The 20,700-nt window shown below is 34.8% G+C and overlaps 1 protein-coding gene across 1 annotated transcript in view; it reads left to right on the top strand.

Annotated features, from left to right (window-relative positions):
* The window catches only part of KLHL4 (kelch like family member 4), a 72,645-nt gene extending 55,377 nt beyond the window's left edge, over positions 1 to 17,268 (top strand). The window contains exons 7-11 of the mRNA XM_081125887.1: positions 3,062 to 3,286; positions 4,755 to 4,917; positions 6,720 to 6,932; positions 14,172 to 14,343; positions 15,828 to 17,268. Of these exons, the coding sequence (XP_080982013.1) occupies positions 3,062 to 3,286; positions 4,755 to 4,917; positions 6,720 to 6,932; positions 14,172 to 14,343; positions 15,828 to 15,887 (833 nt within the window). The 3' untranslated portion in view covers positions 15,888 to 17,268. The remainder of the gene's footprint in view (positions 1 to 3,061; positions 3,287 to 4,754; positions 4,918 to 6,719; positions 6,933 to 14,171; positions 14,344 to 15,827) is intronic.
* The last annotated feature ends 3,432 nt before the right edge of the window (positions 17,269 to 20,700 follow it).

Below are 20,700 nucleotides of genomic sequence, written 5' to 3'. Positions count from 1 at the left end.
TATATTTTCTTCTTTGTAAATTTATCTTTATTGTTACAAGTATTACAGATGCCCCCCCCCCCCCAAGCCAACTGATCCTTCCAGTCCTAATCCACCTCCCCAGGCCTTCCCCATACTATTGTCTGTGTCCTTGAGTTATGCATATATGCATACACATTCTTTGATTAACCTCTCCCCACCCACCCTCCCACTTACACACCCCATCCTTCCCTCTGAGATCCCTCAGTATGTTCCATGCTTTTATGTCTCTGGATCTATTTTGTTCATCAGTTTGTTCTGTTCATTAGATTCCACATATCAGTGAGAACACATGATACTTGTTTTTCTCTGACTGGCTTACTTCACTTAGCATATTTTACAGGTCTATCCATGCTTTCCCAAAGGGTAAGAGATTTTTCTTTTTTACAGCTGCATAGTATCCCATGGTGTAAATGTCCCACAGCTTTTTTATCCACTCATCTACTGATGGGCACTTGGGCTGTTTCCACATCTTAGCTATTGTAAACTGTGCTGCTGTGAACCTAGGGGTGCATAAGTTCTTTCTGATTAGTGTTTCAGGTTTCTTAGGATATATTCCTAGAAGTGGGATCACTGGGTCAAGTGGCAGTTCCATTTTGAATTTTTTGAGGAACCTCCATACTGTTTTCCACAGTGGCTGCACCAGTCTGCATTCCCACCAGCAGGGTACTAGGGCTCCCCTTTCTCCACTTCCTCCCCAGCACCTCATTTGTTGACTTGTTGATGGTAGCCATTCTGACAGGTGTGAGGTGATACCTCATTGTGGTTTTAATTTGCATCTCTCTGATGATTAGCAACATTGAGCATTTTTTCATATATCAATTGGCTATTTCTATGTCCTCTTTGGAGAAGTGTCCTTTGCTGATTTTTTAATTGGGTTGCTTGTCATGTTGGTGTTGAGTTGTGTAAGTTTTTTATATATTTTGGAAATTAACCCTCATGGGATGTATCATTGGGGAATATGTTCTCCCATACAGTGGGATCTTTTTCATTTTGTTGATGGTTTCTTTTGCTGTGCAGAAGCTTTTTAGCTTGATGTAGTCTCATTTGTTTATCTTTTCCTGAGTTTCCTTTGCCTTCTGAGACATGTTGGCAAAATTATTGCTGCAAGAGATGTCTGAAATTATGCTGCATATATTTTCTTCTAGGATTTTTGTGGCTTCACGACTTACATTTAAGTCTTTTATCCATTTTGAGTTTATTCTTGTGTGTGGTGTGAGTTGGTGGTTTAGTTTCATTTTTTTGCATGTACCTGTCTAATTTCCCCAACACCATTTATTGAAGAGACTGTCTTTACTCCAGTGTATACTCTTGCCTCCTTTTCAAATATTAATTGACCAAAAAGGTGTGGGTTGATTTCTAAGCTCTCTGTTGTGTTCCTTTGTTCTAAATGCCTGTTCTTATGCCTGTACCAGGCTGTTTTCATTACAATGGCCTTGGAGTAGAGTTTGATATCTGGTATTGTAATATCTCCAACTTTGTTCTTCTTTCTCAAGATTGCTGAGGCTATTCGGGTCTTTTTTGGTTCCATATAAGTTTTAGAATATATTTTTTTAGATCTGTGAGATATGCCATTGGTATTTTAATAAGGATTGCATTTAATCTACCGATTGCATTGAATCTATAGATTGCTTTGGTAATATGGACATTTTAACGTTGTTAATTCTTCCAATTCATGAACTTGGTATATGCTCCCACTTATTTTTATCTTCCTTAACTTATTTTTCATTGTCAACAATGTATGTGTATATATTTTATTATTATTATTTGTTGTTGTTGACAGTATTACAGATATCCTCCAATTTCCTCCCCTTTTTCCCCCTTTTCTCATCCCCTGGCCCACCCCAGGCCTTCACCACACTACTGTCTGTGTCCATTGGTTTTTCATATGTGTATTTAAGTTCTTTGGTTAATCTTTTCCCATCTCTCTCTCCTCCTATCTGAGATATGTCAGTGTGTCCCATGCCTCTATGCCTCTGGATCTATTTTGTTCGTCAGTTTATTATGTTCATTAAATTTCACTTATAAGTGAGATCATGTGATCTTTTTCTTTCTCTGATTGGCTTATTTCACTCAGAATAATATTCCTAAATTTCTTTCTTCAATGTCATATAATTCCCTGAGTTCAGGTCTTTTTCTTCCTTGGATAAATGTATCCCTAGGTACCTTATTTTTGTTGTTGCAATAGTAAATGAGGTTTATTTTTCAGTTTCTCTTTCTGAGAGTTCACTATTGGTGTGTAAAACTGCCATCGATTTTTGGGTGTTAATTTTGTATCCTGCTACCTAGCCAAATTCATTTATTAAATCTAGTAGTTTTTTGTTGGAATCTTTAAGATTTTCTATGTACAATGTCATGTCATCTGCAAATAATGACAGTTTTACTTCCTTCTTTCCAATTTGGATGCCTTTTATTCTTTCTTCTTGTCTGATCACTGTGGCTAGAACTTGTAGTACTATGTTGAATAAGAGTGGTGAAAGTGGACACCTTTGTCTTGTTCCTGTTCTTAGGGGAAATGGTTTTAGTTTTTGCCCATTGAGTATGATGTTGGCTATAGGTTTGTCATATATGGCCTTTATTATGTTGAGGTAAGATCTCTCTATTCCCACTTTGCTGAGAGTTTTTATCATAAATGGGTTCTGGATTTTATCGAATGCTTTTTCTGCATCAATTGATATGATCATGAAATTTTTATATTTCATTTTGTTTATGTCCTATATCACGTTTATTGATTTGAGAATACTGTACCAACCTTTTGTCCTCAGAATAAATTCCACTTGATCGTGATGTATGATTTCTTTAAATGTATTGCTGGATCTGATTTGCTAGTATTTTGTTGATGGTTTTAGCATCTATGTTCCTCAAGGACATTGGCCTCTAATTCTGTTTTTTTGTAGTGTCTTTATCTGGTTTTGGTATTAAGATAATGTTGGCCTTTTAAAAAGAGCTTGGAAGTGTACCTTCTTGAATTTTTTGGAATAGTTTGAGGAAAATAGGTGTTTATACAATTGTTTTTTACCCTTGTTCAATATCCCCCTAACAGGTACCACTACAATTGAAAAATATGACCTCAGGACCAATAGCTGGCTACATATTGGCACAATGAATGGCCGTAGGCTTCAGTTTGGAGTTTCAGTAATTGATAATAAGCTCTATGTTGTGGGAGGAAGAGATGGTTTAAAAACTTTGAATACTGTGGAATGTTTTAACCCAATTGGCAAAATCTGGACTGTGATGCCTCCTATGTCAACACATAGACACGGCTTAGGTAAGAGCTTAATGTTATGTGTTTTCTAAAGAATGTATAGTTAGCAAGGCTAATTAAAAATTAAATTCAGCTGCATATTATTGGGATGTAGCAAATCTCTTAGTCAAAATGTCTCCAAAATGCTGAAAAGCTTAAGCAAATGGTAAAAACCTTCAAAACTTTTTTCTTGTTTCAGATATCACACTTGTTATGAAGGATAAAAACTTTTAGAAGAATACATTATTGAGGAACACAAAACTGCAGTAGAGTTTTCTTGTAAGCTCAATTTAGAGAAAAGAGCACTTAATAATGGAGAAACATTGTTTCTAGTTAGATGAATCATGTTCCTTCTTTGAATAAACAAATCTATATTTCAGCAAAAAGCCTGTGATGCAGATCCAATGCAAGGATATTTAGAAAAACCACTTTGGTTGAGAGTGGCTGTAAGTTATGTGTAAGCCAGAGGTTATAAAAAAGTTTAAGAAAGATGGAGTAGAGACTTCTAGAACAGTGGAGAACTTTGGTTCTCCTGAATATATGTCAGGGTACATTTTTGTTCATGCTAGTTTTCATACATTTTCAACTTCATATACTTTGTTTTAAAAAACAACAGAATAATTTCCTTGTGTTTTGTTTTGTTTTTTTCTTTTCTTTTTAAGAACAAAGTTTTACACAACTAAAATGTGGTACATCCAAGTCTGGTATCATTTGCCCCAAATTATCTGGTAAAGAGTCTATGTCAAATGGTAAATGATAGACTATATTAATTATATTCAGCTCAGTTGTGTCAGTGATTCCTAGACATAGCTTAGAAAATATATCTTACAAAAAATCAGAGAAAGTTTTTAAATCTATTGATGTTATTAAAAAGATAGAGATGATAAGGATATACCCGAGAGGCTCACTGAGATGGGGAAGAAGGTGGGGGGGAAAAACAGTTGTGTGTATTGCCAGAGCAGTTAATAAGCAGTTAGAAAAGGGGCATTTATAGTATCTGATATAAAAAAGTTCTAATTACTCCTCAAAAACCCTGTCTATTTCATTATCTGATGAGAAACTTTTTTGTCCCTATAATAAAGAGCAGAGATTAGAAAGACCTACCACAGTTAGCCTATAATTCTAAGATTTATATAGGATTTAGTATCATACCTCATCTACTTCTTACATTCAAAAAATGGCATCTAAATTATGCCAGAAAAAATTCAGCTTCCCTTATCTATCACATCCTCAGAAATGGTGTGTTCCACTACCTCTTTTGACTTCAGTATGGAAACAGTGATACTCTTTCATGATAATGGTACCTATGCCTGAAATTTTTCTAGGGTTAAAAGACATTATTTAGTTTCATATCAAGATTAGTAAATCATTCATGTGTGCACATACTCTTTTAAGAAACAAAGTTCTAACCAGTTGGTTGCTTGCACAATGAAACAACATCCATTTTCTGTGTTATACCTAGATGAGCGCTCATGCTATTTTTGTTCTTTAGGTGTGGCCACACTTGAAGGACCAATGTATGCTGTTGGTGGTCATGATGGATGGAGTTATTTAAATACTGTAGAAAGATGGGATCCTGAGGGACGTCAGTGGAATTATGTGGCCAGTATGTCAACTCCTAGAAGCACAGTTGGTGTTGTGGCACTAAACAACAAGTGAGTAAACCAAAACATACATGGTCTTTGTTCCTAGGTCATGTGATGTGATCTATCAATCAATAAGCATTCCCAATGACAAGAATATCATAGTTACTATGATAAAAGGCCTTTGTTGGAACACTCCCTTCATTAAGATGGAAATATTTGTCTGAAATGGACATTTAATTAAATATTCTGTAGTCTCTTGCTGCTCAAGTCTGGTCCTGGGACTAAGAGCGTCAACATTACCTGAGATCTATTTAGAAATTCTGAATCTTAGCCCCACCCTAGACCTTCTGAATCAGAATCGGCATTTTCACAAGACCCTCAAGTGACTTTTGTGCACATTAAATTTGAGAAGCACTTCTGCATTCAAACCAGTCCCAGTTTTACCCTCAAGAAGCTTCCACTTATTACATAATAACTTATTCTTGACTTATCAAAATTTTGACCTGTCTTTGTAATAAGGCAAGTTTTGCTTTTTGTTCTGTACCACATATTCTCCTGAGTATTTAGGGTTCCCAACTCTATAGAGTTACATGTGGTCTCATCTTTCTAAATCTTTCCCACTTCCTAATCATTTGCCTATAAGAATAAGCTAATATATTAAAACCCAATGATGTTAAAGTTTGCTAAGAGCTTGAATTTATTATTTATTTCAACTAATTATGTGTGCTTTCTGACAAGGGACCTTTGGAGACAATGACCAGCATATAGGAGTAATGTGAATAACGAGAAATTCAGACATCAGAATGGATTAGAGCCAAGAGACAGCCTTGTGTGTCTGTACTGACTATGCATCAAGTCAATACCTCATCACATAAATGGGCTCAGTAGACATTTCAGCACAGATGGATGTTAGCACCTGATGCAAAAAAAAGTAGGAAATGTCTATAGTTAAAGGGATACCTAGCCTTACAATGTCTTAGAGCTAAAAATACTCTGAAAAATGGTTATCCTGGCCTGACCTGAATGATTATCAGGTGATTCAGTAACAATCTCCAACATATTACAACCTATCACAACTGAACATGAATGGCAGTTATAGGCATGTCTTAGTAAAGTTTATGGGAGAAGTGCCATAGCCAATATATCTTCTTAAGAAAAAATATTTTGTCTAGATTCTATTCTGTTCTCTTAGTCATTTATCAAGTTAACATATTCCTAGTGACATTATTTACTAAATAAAGTAGTTTATAAAAACAACATATATGCATAACCCATGGACACAGACAATAGTGTGGTGAAGGCTTAAGGGGAGGAGCGGGTGCAGAGTAGAAGGGATCAATGGGGGGAAAAGGGCACATCTGTAATACTTTCAACAATAAATATAAATTAAAAACAAAACAGGGATTATAATGCTAGACAACTGAACCTAGGTAAAATTGCAAGGTTGCTTTTAATGAGGTATAATTGGCAAATATTGCCAATGTTTTCAATATCTTCCTTCTTTCTCTGTACATAATTTCCCCTGGGATTTTTTAATCTATTATGTAAAAGTACCTTTCACAGTTTGCAATAGGGTAGATTTTAACAAGTGCCTTCCATTCACAAACTCAGGCTGTCTGTTATAAAATGCTAAGGTAGTAGGATATACAGAATGGAGCAAAAATAGGTTTACAGTTGTGAGTACAGAAAAACAAAGTTTATTCTTGTATAATTATTTATTATTGTGTTATTTTCCCTACAAACAACTGTAAATCTACTTTTGCCTCGCCCTGTACTGTCAGAAACTTAAAATACTTTGTTCAAGGTTCTTTCACTTTCATTCTATGTACAAACTGGAAAAACACACACTTCTGTTTTTATTTTTTTTCTAGGCTATATGCTATTGGTGGACGTGATGGAAGTTCTTGCCTCAAATCAATGGAATACTTTGATCCACATACTAACAAGTGGAGTCTGTGTGCTCCAATGTCTAAAAGACGTGGAGGTGTGGGAGTTGCAACATACAATGGATTCTTATATGTTGTTGGGGGTCATGATGCCCCTGCTTCTAACCATTGCTCCAGGCTTTCTGACTGTGTGGAACGGTAAAATATTTTTATTTATTTATGTATGTATTTATTTGGTTATTTTTTCAGAAATGAGAAATATTTTTTAAGCCTCCAGAAAGTAGTTTTCCAAATAAATGTTAATCCTTTCAAAGGTTGAGTCCCTTGTAAAACTGCACACTTACTTTTAAGCTAAAAATATTTTGAATATGCCTTATTATGTGTTTTAAATCCATCAAAAGAAATATATAAAGAGAATATTATGTTTTATTGTTTGATAGTCACCCTATAAAATAATGAGACAAAAGGGATGTAAGATTAAAAACATTTTATGCCAAGCTATATCACTCAATCTGTTCACCAGCCCAAATCAAAATAACTTTATTGTTTTAAAAATCAGCCCTAGCCTGGCCGTCATAGCTGAGTGGTTGATCCAGGTTCAATTCCCGGTCAGAGCACATTATCCAGGTTGTGGACTCGATCCCCAGCAGGGGGCATGGAAGAGGCAAGAGATCAATGACTCATCATTGATGCTGCTGTCTTTCTCCCTTTCCCTTCCTCTCTCTGAAATCAATAAAGATATATTTAATAAATAAATATATAAAAATAAATAAAAATAAAAATTATCCCAGTGATTGGCAGAACTGCTATCCTCATCCTAAAGACATACTCCCTTGTTTTTGCTTTCTGAATCCTAAATCAGTTAAGAAACAAAAATTAACTAATTTTTTAATATTTGTCCATGCATTTATCCTTACAAGAGAAATTTATATATTTGTATGACTTTGAGTTACTATCTAGTATTTGTATATTACAACTTAAAGGGCTCCTTTTAGAATATCTTTTAGGAGAGATCTACTAGTAATGAACTCCTTTACCTAATGTTTACCTGGGAATGCCTTAATTTTTCCTTCCTTTTTGAAGGATAGTTTTGGTGGTTATAGAATTCTCAGTTGATAGGATTTTTCTTTCAGCAATTTAAATAGAGTATATGATCCCACCGCCTTCTGTCCTCTGCTGAGAAATTTGTTCATAATCTTATTGAGTATCTCTTGTATGCCACAAATTGCTCTTCTCTTGCTAATTTTAAAATGGTCTCTTTGTCTTTGATGTTCAACAGTTTAATTATACTGTCTCAGTGGGGGTTTTCTTTAGGTTTGTCCTACTTGAAGTTCACTGAGATTCTTGGATTTATAAATTCATGTTTTCTTCAAATGAGAAGTTTTCATCTATGATTTCTTCAAATATTATTTCTTCCCTTTTCTCTATTTCTCTTTTTCTTTTGGACTCCCAGAATGCATATATTAATCCACCTATTTTGTCTCATAAGTCATTTAAATTGTTCGCTTTTCTTTATTCTATTTGATTGCAAAAGACTTGTATTCAAGTTTACTTGTTTTCTTCTGCCTGAGTATCCTACTAAATCTCTCTAATGAGTTTTTCAATTCAAACATTTTATTTTTCAACCCCAGAATTTCTGCTAGTTCTTCTTTAGAATTTATTTTCCTTTGTTGACATTCTAATTTTCTTCATTTATCATTTTCCTGATTTCCTTAAGTTCTTCGTTTTCCTTTTAGCTCTTTCAGCATATGTAAGACAGTTGTTTCAATGTATTTATCTTGCAAGTCAGGTGTCTGTATTTCTATATTGATCTTTTCTTGATACTGTATTTACTTTGTTTCTTTTGAATGAAACTTGCTTTCCTGTTTACTTATAAGCTTTGTGATCTTCTGTCAAAAATTGAGCATTTGAAACAAAAGGGACATCTCCCAGTCTTTGCAGACTGGCTCTAAGGATGGGGAGACCATGGATAGTTAACATGTCATGTTCTGTGCCTGGGATCAGCCTAGCATGAAGACTTGAGGTCTTCTCAGGACTTTTCTGGACTTGTGTGTTTCCTGGGGTTGTGCTTGTTTCAATTCTGTGTATACATATCTGCTTTTAAATGTCTCAATTTCCTTAAGAGTCTCTCAGCTCTGCTGCTTCTCAGGGTCTTTGCTTTTCTTCAGTAGTCTCCAATCAGAAATCTCTTGCCCCAGGGGTCCATGCATCTGTAATTTCCCCACAGCTTTGATGAGCTATGTGTACTATATCCATGGCTTTCCCTTGAAATCTGTGAGCTCTGTCACTTTTGACTGTCTGAGTTGTGATTTAGGTAACACAGAATAATCCCATAGGCAGCACCCAGACAGGTTAGATTGTTGCATATTAAATCTGCTCTTTTCTCTCTGGTTCAAGGAAAGGAACTGGGGTTTGGATAGTGATTTCTCCAATCCATACCATGACTTGCCAGGAGGAGGTGGGGCAAGAACAAATAAAAAGTCACACAATTTCTTACTGACTTGAATATAGCTTATTTTTCACTGAGCATTTATTTTGCCACTGTGGATCTTTGACTGATTTTTAAGAACCCCTAGAAAGTTATTTTAGCCAGTATTTATTTGTTTATTTAATGTTTCTTTGAGATAATGATGTGCTAGAGCTTTCTAGCCTACCATCTTGAAGACATCACTTCCCAGTGATGTGACATTGAAAACAAGACAATAACCACATGAAAATCCCATCGAGTTGCCTGTATATTTAAAATTTAAAGCTGAACCCACTTTTCTTTTTATCGTCCAGAAGCACAATAATGAAATTAAATGTAATTACAAATGGAAAATACTTTGAAAGTCTAGTACATCCCTATTCACCTTACAGAAGTGGGAGTTGAAACACTCTCTGTTTAAATAACAAACAAATAGTGGCAAAATTATTATTTTTTCATAAAAGTGGAGTTTTTAAAAGTTTGGAAACTAATTATATTGAACTTTCCATTTCAGTACAAAACCAAAAGTTCACTGATATTACACTCAGGACAATTGATAATTAAACCTCAAGCCAATAACCTTTCTTTTGATTAATACAGAATTGCATCATGCATTTCTAATTTTAAACATTTATTCTGTGTGTGTGTGTAACTCAGAAGAATCTTTTTTCTCTTTTAGAACAAACAAAAGAATACAATATACTCAACATTTGTTAAAAATTCACTGTAAGAAGGTGTGAAAAGAATAGATTCTATTGAAATTTTGAATTGACTAGACAATTTATTGATGCTTTCTTTAGACCACAAAAAATTATAGATGTCACACAATACACAAAAGGTTAGGTACAAGCCCACCTGTTAGAAAATGTATACATATACTCAGAAAACCCATACTTGTATTCAAAAATGGTAAAAATAGTTTTCATTTTAAGTAATGGTGGTTAGGCATTTAATTTAATTTCTAAGCTTGTAAAAATATTTATGTTCTTCTACCTAAGAATAACTATAGCTTTCTCTTTATAAAACTGTTGTTAGTGGATAAGACTAAATCACCTCCTCTAAGCTAAACAGACAATATAAGAAATTACTACATTTGGGAAAACTTGATTTGATCAAAGGTACAAACAAATCCATGTAAAAGTAAGTATGCTATCTTAAGTTTTTATTAACACTAAAAACTATATTGTAGTGATAAATTCATGGGAGAGAAAGCTCACAAAGTGATATTTATATAGAGAATTCATATTGTTCTTTAAGGAAATATTAAAAGTTGTCTAAAATAATTTTATATAAAATAACACAATATTGTACAAAATTATATATAGTAAATAAGAACTCAAATGTTTGTTACTATGAAAATCAAACCTGACTTTACAAAAACTTTATCTGAATTTAAAGTTAAATTGCATACACATATAAACAAAGAAATAGATACTTTAAACCCTATTTATAATAGCAATTTTTTGGTAATAAATCTAAATTAGTAAGAGATTTTCTCTATATACACTACAGTCTATGCCTTTTTCCCATTGTAGTTTTGGAGGCTTCTTGTTGAATCTTAGTGGTATAACTTGTGTTGCATTTGCTAAGTTCTTTGTATCTAAATGTGTGGGACTGTGAAATGAGGTTTGGTCCAAAAAGTGTACATTTCATAAGAAAAAAATCTAGAATAAATAAAATATTTTATTTAAACCACCATCATCTCTCCAATTATTATGCCAGCATTTTCCTGGCTTTACTTCATGAACTCCTAAAATTGTAGAATTATATGATAGGATCTGAAAGAGAGGAATTGGGCTGCATTTTACCACTGTATAGTGTTCACAGTAAAATTAGCCTCCCAATGGCTTGACGTGTCTATACCAATTTAAATAGACATTTACACATACAGCTAGAAAAATAAAAAATCAGTTCATATTTTTATATACAAAAGTTCATAATGAAGACTACAAAATTAAATATTTACACACATGTCCTAATAATTAAATGTTTAACCTTATTTACTGACATAACTATATTTCCATATACACTGTTTTTTTAAAAATTCAAATACACTTAAAAAATTTTTAATGGAAAAGAAGAGCACTTTATACATTCCAAAAAATGTATAGTATAGTAGTTCAAAGCACTTGATTTAGAGTCAGATATATCTGAATTCAAATCCCAGGTCTACTGTTTACAAGTTATGTGACCTTGACCTAGTAACTTTATACCCAAACATCAGTTTCCTCATGTGAAAAGTGAGAATAATTGTAGTATCAACCCCATGGGTACAATATAATAAATGTTAATGCACTTAACACATTTCCTAGAACTTATTAAGTACTGATTAGAAGTTAGTTGCTGGTATTGTTTTTGTTTGTATCTTTCTGCAGTCAGTATTAAGTTATTACTATCATTATCTCTTTATTATCATTTTCTGTGAAAATACTTTGAGAAAATGGATAGTACTAAAGTAAAATTTTTAAAAATTACAAATATGACCTTAATACAAACATAAAATTAATGTGTCAAAGATTTTATGTGATTCATTAATTAATGAGGTAACACATAAGATGTTAATACTGCTTAACAGAATCTTGGAGGAAAGAACATATAGACAATTAGGAATGCTGAAAAAATTGTTAACGGATGCAAAGGTAGTTAACATCCTATAGGGAATATCATGTAATCCTTAAAGGAAATTATTTGTACATGGTAGAAATTAATTCTATCTCTATAAGGGAAAATCATTTGCATTGCTATATACAAGAATCTCAAGAAAACTCAGTTTTCTACAGTGTAACTTCTATACCTATAGAGATGCAAAATAGGCTTGTCAGTAGAAAGTGAAGCAAAGGCATACACTGTGGAATCAGATATTGTTGGCCTCCCCAGTACCTTAGGCATGTCACTCAATTAAGATAATCATTCAAATGAAATGTTTCTTAAACCATCACATAAACCTATGTTGATTGGGTCAAGGATTATTATTTCTATAATGTGGATGAAAAAAGTGAAGCAAAGAAGTCAAGAGAATTATCCTTAATTTCTCTTAGTGGAGGAATAAGTTTATAACTACTTCTCTTCTCTTCAGGCTTTATTTTATATATATATATTCAAAGTACGGAGAGATGGAAAAGCAAAAGAGAAACAAAAGGGAGAAACACCATACTATTTTAATTTGAAAGAAATGTAGTGACTTTTTCCTTAATAATGTCTCCTGTGTGTCTTTGCAGATAGTAACCATATTACAAATTTTTTTTTCTTTAAAAGATTCTACATTCCCCACCCTTCTTTTTAACTAAACGGTATCCAGATAATATTAACATAAGCCATATTTTTAGTATTAACTGTTATGCACATGCAGGACATTCTTGGGGTTTGGTTGAAAATCTCTAAGGAAGTATTTTCATGAGCCCTGGTTCACCATTCATAGGAGTGTGTGCTCTTATGATGACTTCAGCCTCAGAGTACAACAATAGCAATTGTGTTGAAGATTCAGCTTAACTAAAGCATACAGCTATGGATTTGTTGGTTCTGTGTTTATAACATTAGAATTTAAGGTGATATGCTACATGACACTCAATGATATACACTGGATGTTGAGGTTATCTTAATTATTGATGATTTCAGACACTATGAAAAATATGACTAGACAGGGCACATGCCTGGTTGCAAGCTCGATCCCCTGTAGGGGACATACAGGAGGCAGCCGATCAACAACTCTTTCATCATTAATGTTTCTATCTCTCTCTCCCTCTCTCTTCCTTTCTGAAATCAATAAAAAATATATATATATATGTGACTGGATATGAGGCCAGATCAAATTGAAGCTGGGATCATATTATTTAGAATATGATTAACGAGATTAAAAATATAAATAAGAGGGGTAATAGAAATATAAGGAAGCCCGGCTGGCGTGGCTCAGTGGTTGAGCATCAACCTATGAGCCTGAAGGTCATGATTCAATTCCCAGTCAGAGCACATGCCTGGGGTGCAGGCTCAATCCCTAGTCAGGGGTGTGTAGGAAGCGGCCGATCAATGACTCTCTCTCATCATTCATGTTTCTATCTCTCTCTCTCTTCCTCTCTCTGAAATCAATAAAAAACATACATTTTTAAAAAAGAAAAAATATATAAGGAAATTAGTAGAGGCTAATAATGTCTCTTTTGTAAAACAAATCTTTATCATTAAATTTTACAAATAGGCCAATATAACATCAGAGCATTGCCATGTATATTTATATGAGTTTTCTTTTATTGTTTACCTCTTTTAGATGTCAGGATTATGTATATTTTAAAAATAGGCTTCAAATTTTAGGAGATAATTTCTGATGAAGATTTTAATTAATATTACTTACTGAATTATCTTTCATTTTGCTCAGAGAAAAGTTTAGGGATAAAGAGTTAACTCCAGATTAAAATGGAAAAAATACTAAGCTCCTGTGAAGATAAATAGGAACTCTCATAGGGGAAAAATATAAGATAAGGCTATGGTCACTCTAACCACAAATAGTATTAAAACCAGGGCATGACATTACATAAAACTAAAAAGCAATTATATTCAGATTTACTTAAAATGCGAACTCTCATATAAGCAGGATCAGGCATTTCATATATAACTTTGATATACAGAGAATAAGAGAAAAACTAAAGCTCTCCAACCAGCATAATAAATGAGAGAGGGGGCATTTTTCACACAATGTTAAGACACTAATAAGTGGAATTTCCTCGCAGAGACTCTGAGTACTTGCCAAAGAAATTCATAGTCTTTTTGGAAATACATTTTTTATATGCTTTGAGTGTCCTCTGGTGGCTGAAGAGAGTTTTGTCATGTACTTAATCTTTCACATTTATCAGTCAGACTACATTTGAAACTTATAAGGTATTTTAATTCCTTAGATAAGTATACATTTTATTAAAGACTATTATTTTTAATTTTAACACTATTGTACTTCCCCTCTCAATTGTATTCTTAAATGTCTTAAGGTATGATCCCAAAAATGATTCGTGGTCAACGGTGGCGCCTCTGAGTGTTCCTCGAGATGCTGTTGCTGTGTGTGCTCTGGGAGACAAACTCTTCGTGGTTGGAGGATATGATGGACATTCTTATTTGAATACTGTGGAGTCATATGATGCACAGAAAGATGAGTGGAAACAGGTACTCATATTAAAAGTGTTCAAATTGGTGTGTTTCAGGTTTTAATGAAAATTATTTAAAAATATGTTTGGAATTAGTTCCATTCTCTTCCTCTTAGGGTCTAACCAGATTATTTTAGTGAAATTTGTAGTATGTACTGTATCTATGCTATAGGAAATTACTAGATGATCTAATTGAACATTAGCCAGATCCATCAGTACTTACACAAAAGGGGACAGAGCAATCGTTTGACTTTATAGAATCATTTATTTCACTTTGTAGTGAATTAAATTCAATAATTCAAGAGCTTTACTATCTGGACAACTTCCTATGTTTGTATTATGACTTGAGAACCAAAGAACAATGTCCTCGCCCATAAATATCTGCCCCTTCTTATCTGCTTGTGCCCAAGGAGAAAAATCTTTCAATCCCCTTCTTATGGAGATTGTATAAACTACAATAGTAGTAATTTTTAATCAGTCATTCAGGGAATTTAGTGCACAGTAAAAGACTGGAATTAAATCCTCTCAAAAGTGCTCGGCATCTAACAGAAGAAATTATAAGGACAGTATAAACTGAGGCACTGAACGGAAATCCGAGGATGCTAAAGGCAAACTTGATGGTTTTGACAGTTTTTCCAGTGATAGCTCTAGATTTATTCCAAAATATCTCATGGTGTTTTGTTAGTTAAATAATGGGTTAATAAAAATGAAATATGATTAACTCTTCAACATTTTCACAAACAGACAAACCTTGTATTTGGTATGTAACTTCACCTTCCCTTACGATGACTTCATGCGGCTCTGTATTCTACATAGTGAACTGGTTACTGTTCTAAAATATGTGTTAATGTAATGACAGCTGATAATGGGTTTCAATTCCTTTGTTTCAGCAATTTGATTCAATAAGACCCTTGGAATCATTTAAATTCTTCCATATTGGTAGTAGCAATGCTTAGGACCAGCTAGAAATGGAACATACATTTTAGCAAACAAGGAGTTAGGTCAAATACAATAATTAAACTAATTGTCTACGCTGGTGGAATTTACTTTTCTGAAAATTGCAGACCAGTACCTAAGAAACTTAGATCTATTCCTGGCTTTTTGCTGTTTCATTGTGTGGTGTTGGCAAGAGTGAAAAAGAACTAATAGATAATGGAATTATAATACTATCTGCCAAATAATTTTCAATTATTTTCTCACTTAACTCTAACAGAAACCTTGAAGGATAAGTATTAGCTGTAATTTTTCAAGTGAGGAAAGTACCAGCGAGGTGAAACTTACTCAATATCACCTGCTCCTCAATCTCAGATCTAGATCTTTTTAAATACTACATTTTTTCTACCACACTGGACTATTATCTGGACTACATTTTCCCTTGTCTTTATGCAAAGTGAAGGTTAGACCAGAACAGCTAAGGACTTTATCAACTCCAATATGCTATATTATTCTAAACACAGAATTCATTTAAACATCATTTCTTTTTCTGTTTTTGTTTTGTGTTAGGAAGTTCCTGTTAACATTGGAAGAGCTGGTGCATGTGTTGTGCTGGTGAAGCTACCATAAAGCTATCTCATCAAACGGAGGAAAACTGAATAATTTTAAAAACAGAGTAGGGAGAAGAGAGGAGGAAGAAAAATGTTCTTTCCTTCAATTAGTAATCAAACATGAAAATTCTTTAGTTATTTTAATATGTAGTTATGATTGCTTTCATTTGTGAAGCCAAAGCAAGTTTTAAACATGAATTACATATAGGTGTTTAGTGTGTGTGTTGTTACAGCTGATTATACACATGGAAATCTCCTCTAGGTTTAGCCTCATTACTTTAAAATGTTTAAAGGAAATTGATAGTGACCAAGGTATGAAAAGTTTTAAAAGCATTGCTAATTTTTAAGTTAAGAGTCTGAGAAATCAAAAATATTTTCTGTTTCAAAGGTACTCTATTATCTAGACTATAACTAGTATAAAAGAGAACTTCTAAAGTTAAAATATAGTCAGATTTTAAGTAAGACATCATTCTCTTATTCAAACAATATCCCAAATAGCTAAATAATACCTCACATGTATTAATGGAAAGCTTTCGCTGTGTTGACAAGGAATAATGAAAAACTCATTGGCATAATTTGTTATGATGATCACAGTATATTAAAAATTTTACAAACTTATTCTTTTACAGTATCATCTTCCAAAGCACACATATAAATTTGGTATTCCTTAACATGTCTTGTTGGATTTGCTACCAGTAAAATATTACTGTAATTTCATATACACAATCTATACAACAAAATAGTGAATATTTATCATTATGATACAAACTGTGACCTCTGCCCTAAAGTGTCAGGGCCTCACTTGTATAGAAAGTAATATTCTCCTCAAACATTTCTATGAGCTCTGTCAACACCTACCATTAGGTTTAACAAGTTTTCAAAAACAATTTTTGAAGTACAGTAAAATTGAGAAGATGTTTTACAGTATTAACACATGGAAATACCAAAATGTTTGATATCCACGGTAAGTTCTGTATCTTTTATGTAGCAATACATACCTTTCTTTTAATGTTATATTCATCCAGTAGAAAATGTTAAGGATATGCACACTACAATAAACATTTTTAAATTAGAAAACAAACAAAAAGGTTAGTTGGGCAGTACTTTACCTTTAAGTTTTTATTTGCATTTATCCCATTATAGAAAATATTTAAGATAAAATGTTGAAAAAATTTCTTGATAAAAATAACTTTTCAAATAAATGTACAATTTTAGAATTTCTGCAATATGATTTTTTTAAATAGGCTTTGCATTGTAGTATGTGAAACCAACAAATAAAATCCAGACAGATGCTTATAAAATGTACTGCTACTTTTTAAATTTTAAAAAAGAGCAATGTAAGTTTTACAAAGATATCTGTACTTTGACAGATTGAATTTAAATAAAATCTATTTCCTCTGGTTATAAAGAGTGTGGCTTTAAATGGTCAAATACAGCTTGAATTGACTTTTTTTAAAATATGTTTTTATTGATTTCAGAGAGAGAAAGGGAGAGGGAGAAAGAGAAACATCAATGATGAGAGAGAATCATCAATTGGCTGCCTCCTGCACACCCCCTAGTGAGGATTAAGCCTGTAATCTGGGCATGCGCCCTGACCAGGAATGGAACTGTGACCTCCTGCTTCATGGGGCGACGCTCAACCACTGAGCCACACTGGCTGGGCTTGAAATGACTCTTTAATATTTATTGCCCCAATTTTTAAAATACTGTATTTAAATACAAAAATGTAATTTCCCTCCTTTGTTTTTTATCCCTGCCACTGTCTTTAATTTTAAATAAAAGTTATAGACATCTTGAGTTCTAAGGGTAGAGATGGAGATATAGAGATGCCGTAAAAAATAAACACATGTTCTCAGCCAGCGTAGCTCAGTGGTTGAGCGTTGACCCATGAATCAAGAAGTCACTGGGTAGATTCCTGGTCAGGGCACGTGCCCAGGTTGCAGGCTCGATCCCCAGTAGGGAGTGTGCAAGAGGCAGCCAATAGATGTTTTTCTCTCATTTATGTTTCTATCTTTCTATCCTTCTCCCTTCCTCTCTCTCTCTAAAAATAAAAATAAACACTTGTGCACACACACACAGAGTTCTAATGGGTGTTTAAATTTATGCCTTATCCAAACCAGTGTTGAAGTAGAGTTACATAAACCTTTGTCCCCAGAGCTTAGCTTGGCATGTAAAGTTAAATTGAAGTGTGAGCCAGTGGGAAAAGAAAGATCAAAGGACCTATCACAGCAGAGCCTGCCAATGCTCCAGTCACAGCTAGATGTCATCGATAGGGAGATCATATCCAGAGTAATACCTGGTCAGGCAAGCAGAGATTGAATACCATCTTCTTGATGGTCCGGTTGGGCTTGCTTCATTTTTATCAGGTACTATTAGGAGAGATATGTGTGCTATCCAGAGAGAGACCCAGAGCTACCACTGCATAGCTGCATTTGAACTGTGCTCGGGCTATCACCTGGCTGAACTGCCAACATCTGAGCAGATCTGAAGAGTCAGAATGGAGCGCTGCAGAGGCTTAGGGCACTGTCCCATTTTGATAGAGAGGTAACACTGACAAAGAATCCTCCTAGAAGGGATATAACTAAAACTCCTCTGATTTTAGATTTTTTTCCTTTTCTTAAGCTCTCTAACAGGACTCTTACCCTGACACTCTGGTCCAGGAAAAGATAAAAAGACCATAAAACATGTTTCCTCAGTTGTCATCATTCTGTCCTCTTATTACAGTCATACGAAATAGAGGGACAGGTTTTCCAGTTACTTTCCTCTTTGTGTTGGACTTGCTTTATATCATGTATGCTGTTGCTGGAGACGCTAAGCCACAACTTGAGTGATGAACAAATGATCTCCCTAGTCTATGGACCATACTACATAAACTTCCTATTTTACCAACCTGGCTCACCATGTGTCAAAGAAAACATTTTAAAAAGTGTTGATGGCTTTTTTTACTCTCTTGACAATACTTGTTTTTCAAGATTATTGCCTGCTACAGACTAGAAAAAACAATCCTTTTATACATGTTAAAAGTTTTTGGCACTTATTTTTTTTTGCATTCCTGTTCTAATCCTGATCCTGCCCTTACACACAAAGATGCACGCACACACACAGAGGGCATACACAATGAGAGAAATGGGCACATCTAGCAAAATATGGGAAATCTCACATGAATTCATGTTAAAGGATACAAGCACAGTAATATTCTTCAAAAGATATATCTGTCATAAACATTTATTAAGGATCTGTGTCTTAGGCCCTAGTGGCATACATAAATAAAGGCTAAGTTTATGAGATCTCTTTCAAATTCAGGCCTACATAATTAAGACAATATTCCAAGTGATAGAGAATCAGAATTTGATGGCCTCTTCTCTACAAAGTCCAATGGAATTTGCTAAATTCACATTTTATCTAAGGTCATAGAATCCCTCATACAAAGAGCCTGGTTTCAATATACTAAGGTCAGTATCTATTTGAGTTGTTGAATACTATTATCTGGATCATAACTAATTAGAACTGACCAAAACTGGGTCACATAGAGGTTCTGGCCATCAGAGAACAAGTAGTTTTATTTTAAAATAGGCCTGAAGGGACAATATCAGAAAGAAGGAGATTTTTAGGACAATAATATCAGCAAAATGGCAACACAGAAATGTATATTGCTTGCTCCCCTATGCCCCCTTCCACCATCAATTTGAAAAACTATACATGCACAAAAATACCTTAACAAAAGTGAAGATTCCAGGCGAGGGATCACATCACCTGGGTGAAGCACACAAATAAGAAAGGACAAATGAAGGAGGGTATGAAAGATAGTCACACTACTTCATTACCTTTCCACCAAACCCAAACAGCCCAACTTCAAAGAAGACACTGTTTGGGAGGAGAGTAAAGTGAGTGCTCAACTTCACCACAGACCCCAAAGTGACCCATCCCAGCACTAGGAGGCTCCTGCAGTTCTAGATGGCTCTCTTCTGGCTCCTGCAAACCCAGCACCGCCCTCCTCCCCAGCCATTCACCCTGGCACTTGTTGACTACAGGGACGTTAGGCAGCTCTAGCAGCCCTAAACAGAGTCCTTGGCATCAGATCCAGCGGGTTTCCATGAACCCAAATCCCCATTCACCTTGTGCCTGCCTACTCCAACCTGAGGCAATTCTCATAGCCCCAATCATCTTACAAACTGAGGCTTCTGGCCCACCAGACAGCTGGCCAGTTCCTGCAGTTCCACATGACCAGTGGCCACGGGATTCTATGGTTCCAAGATCCTAGAGTACTCCCATGAATCAAGGCCCCCACTCCACTCTGGCACTTTCTGATTCTCATGGTTCCAGGGGGCTCCAGTGGCCCCAGCATCCCTGCCCACCACAGAGCTAGCTGATGCCTCTGGCACCAGGTTCCTGATGGGTTCTCATGAATGCAGTTTCCAAGCTTACCCCAGTACCATTCAGGTCTAATGGCTTGGGGCTGTTCCCGTGGCAACAGGCTTCCATTGGGATCTGGCAGGTTCCCAGCATATGTCAGCACTGGCTAGCTCCTGTGGCCCTGGGTGGCTCCTGTAGTCTCAGGCTCCCATTCAGTGCCTGCGACCCAGGCTCCAGGGGGGCACATGTGAACCGTAGGACCCAGGAGGGCCCAGTGCTAAGCTAACTAACCTGTTTCAGGCTTTCAACCCACCCCAGCACAAGGACACCCAAGGACTTCAGCAAGAAGAGAGGAACGCTCCCAAACTCATTTTATGAGTGCAGCATTACCCTGATACCAAAGCCAGATAAGAACACTGCAAGAAAAGAAAACTACAGGCCAATATACCTGATAAATATAGATTCAAAAAACATCAGAG

Source organism: Miniopterus schreibersii (genome assembly GCF_964146895.1).
Source record: "Miniopterus schreibersii genome assembly, chromosome: X".
NCBI classification, from domain to species: Eukaryota; Metazoa; Chordata; class Mammalia; order Chiroptera; family Miniopteridae; genus Miniopterus; species Miniopterus schreibersii.
This window is presented reverse-complemented; position numbering and strand designations above follow the sequence as displayed.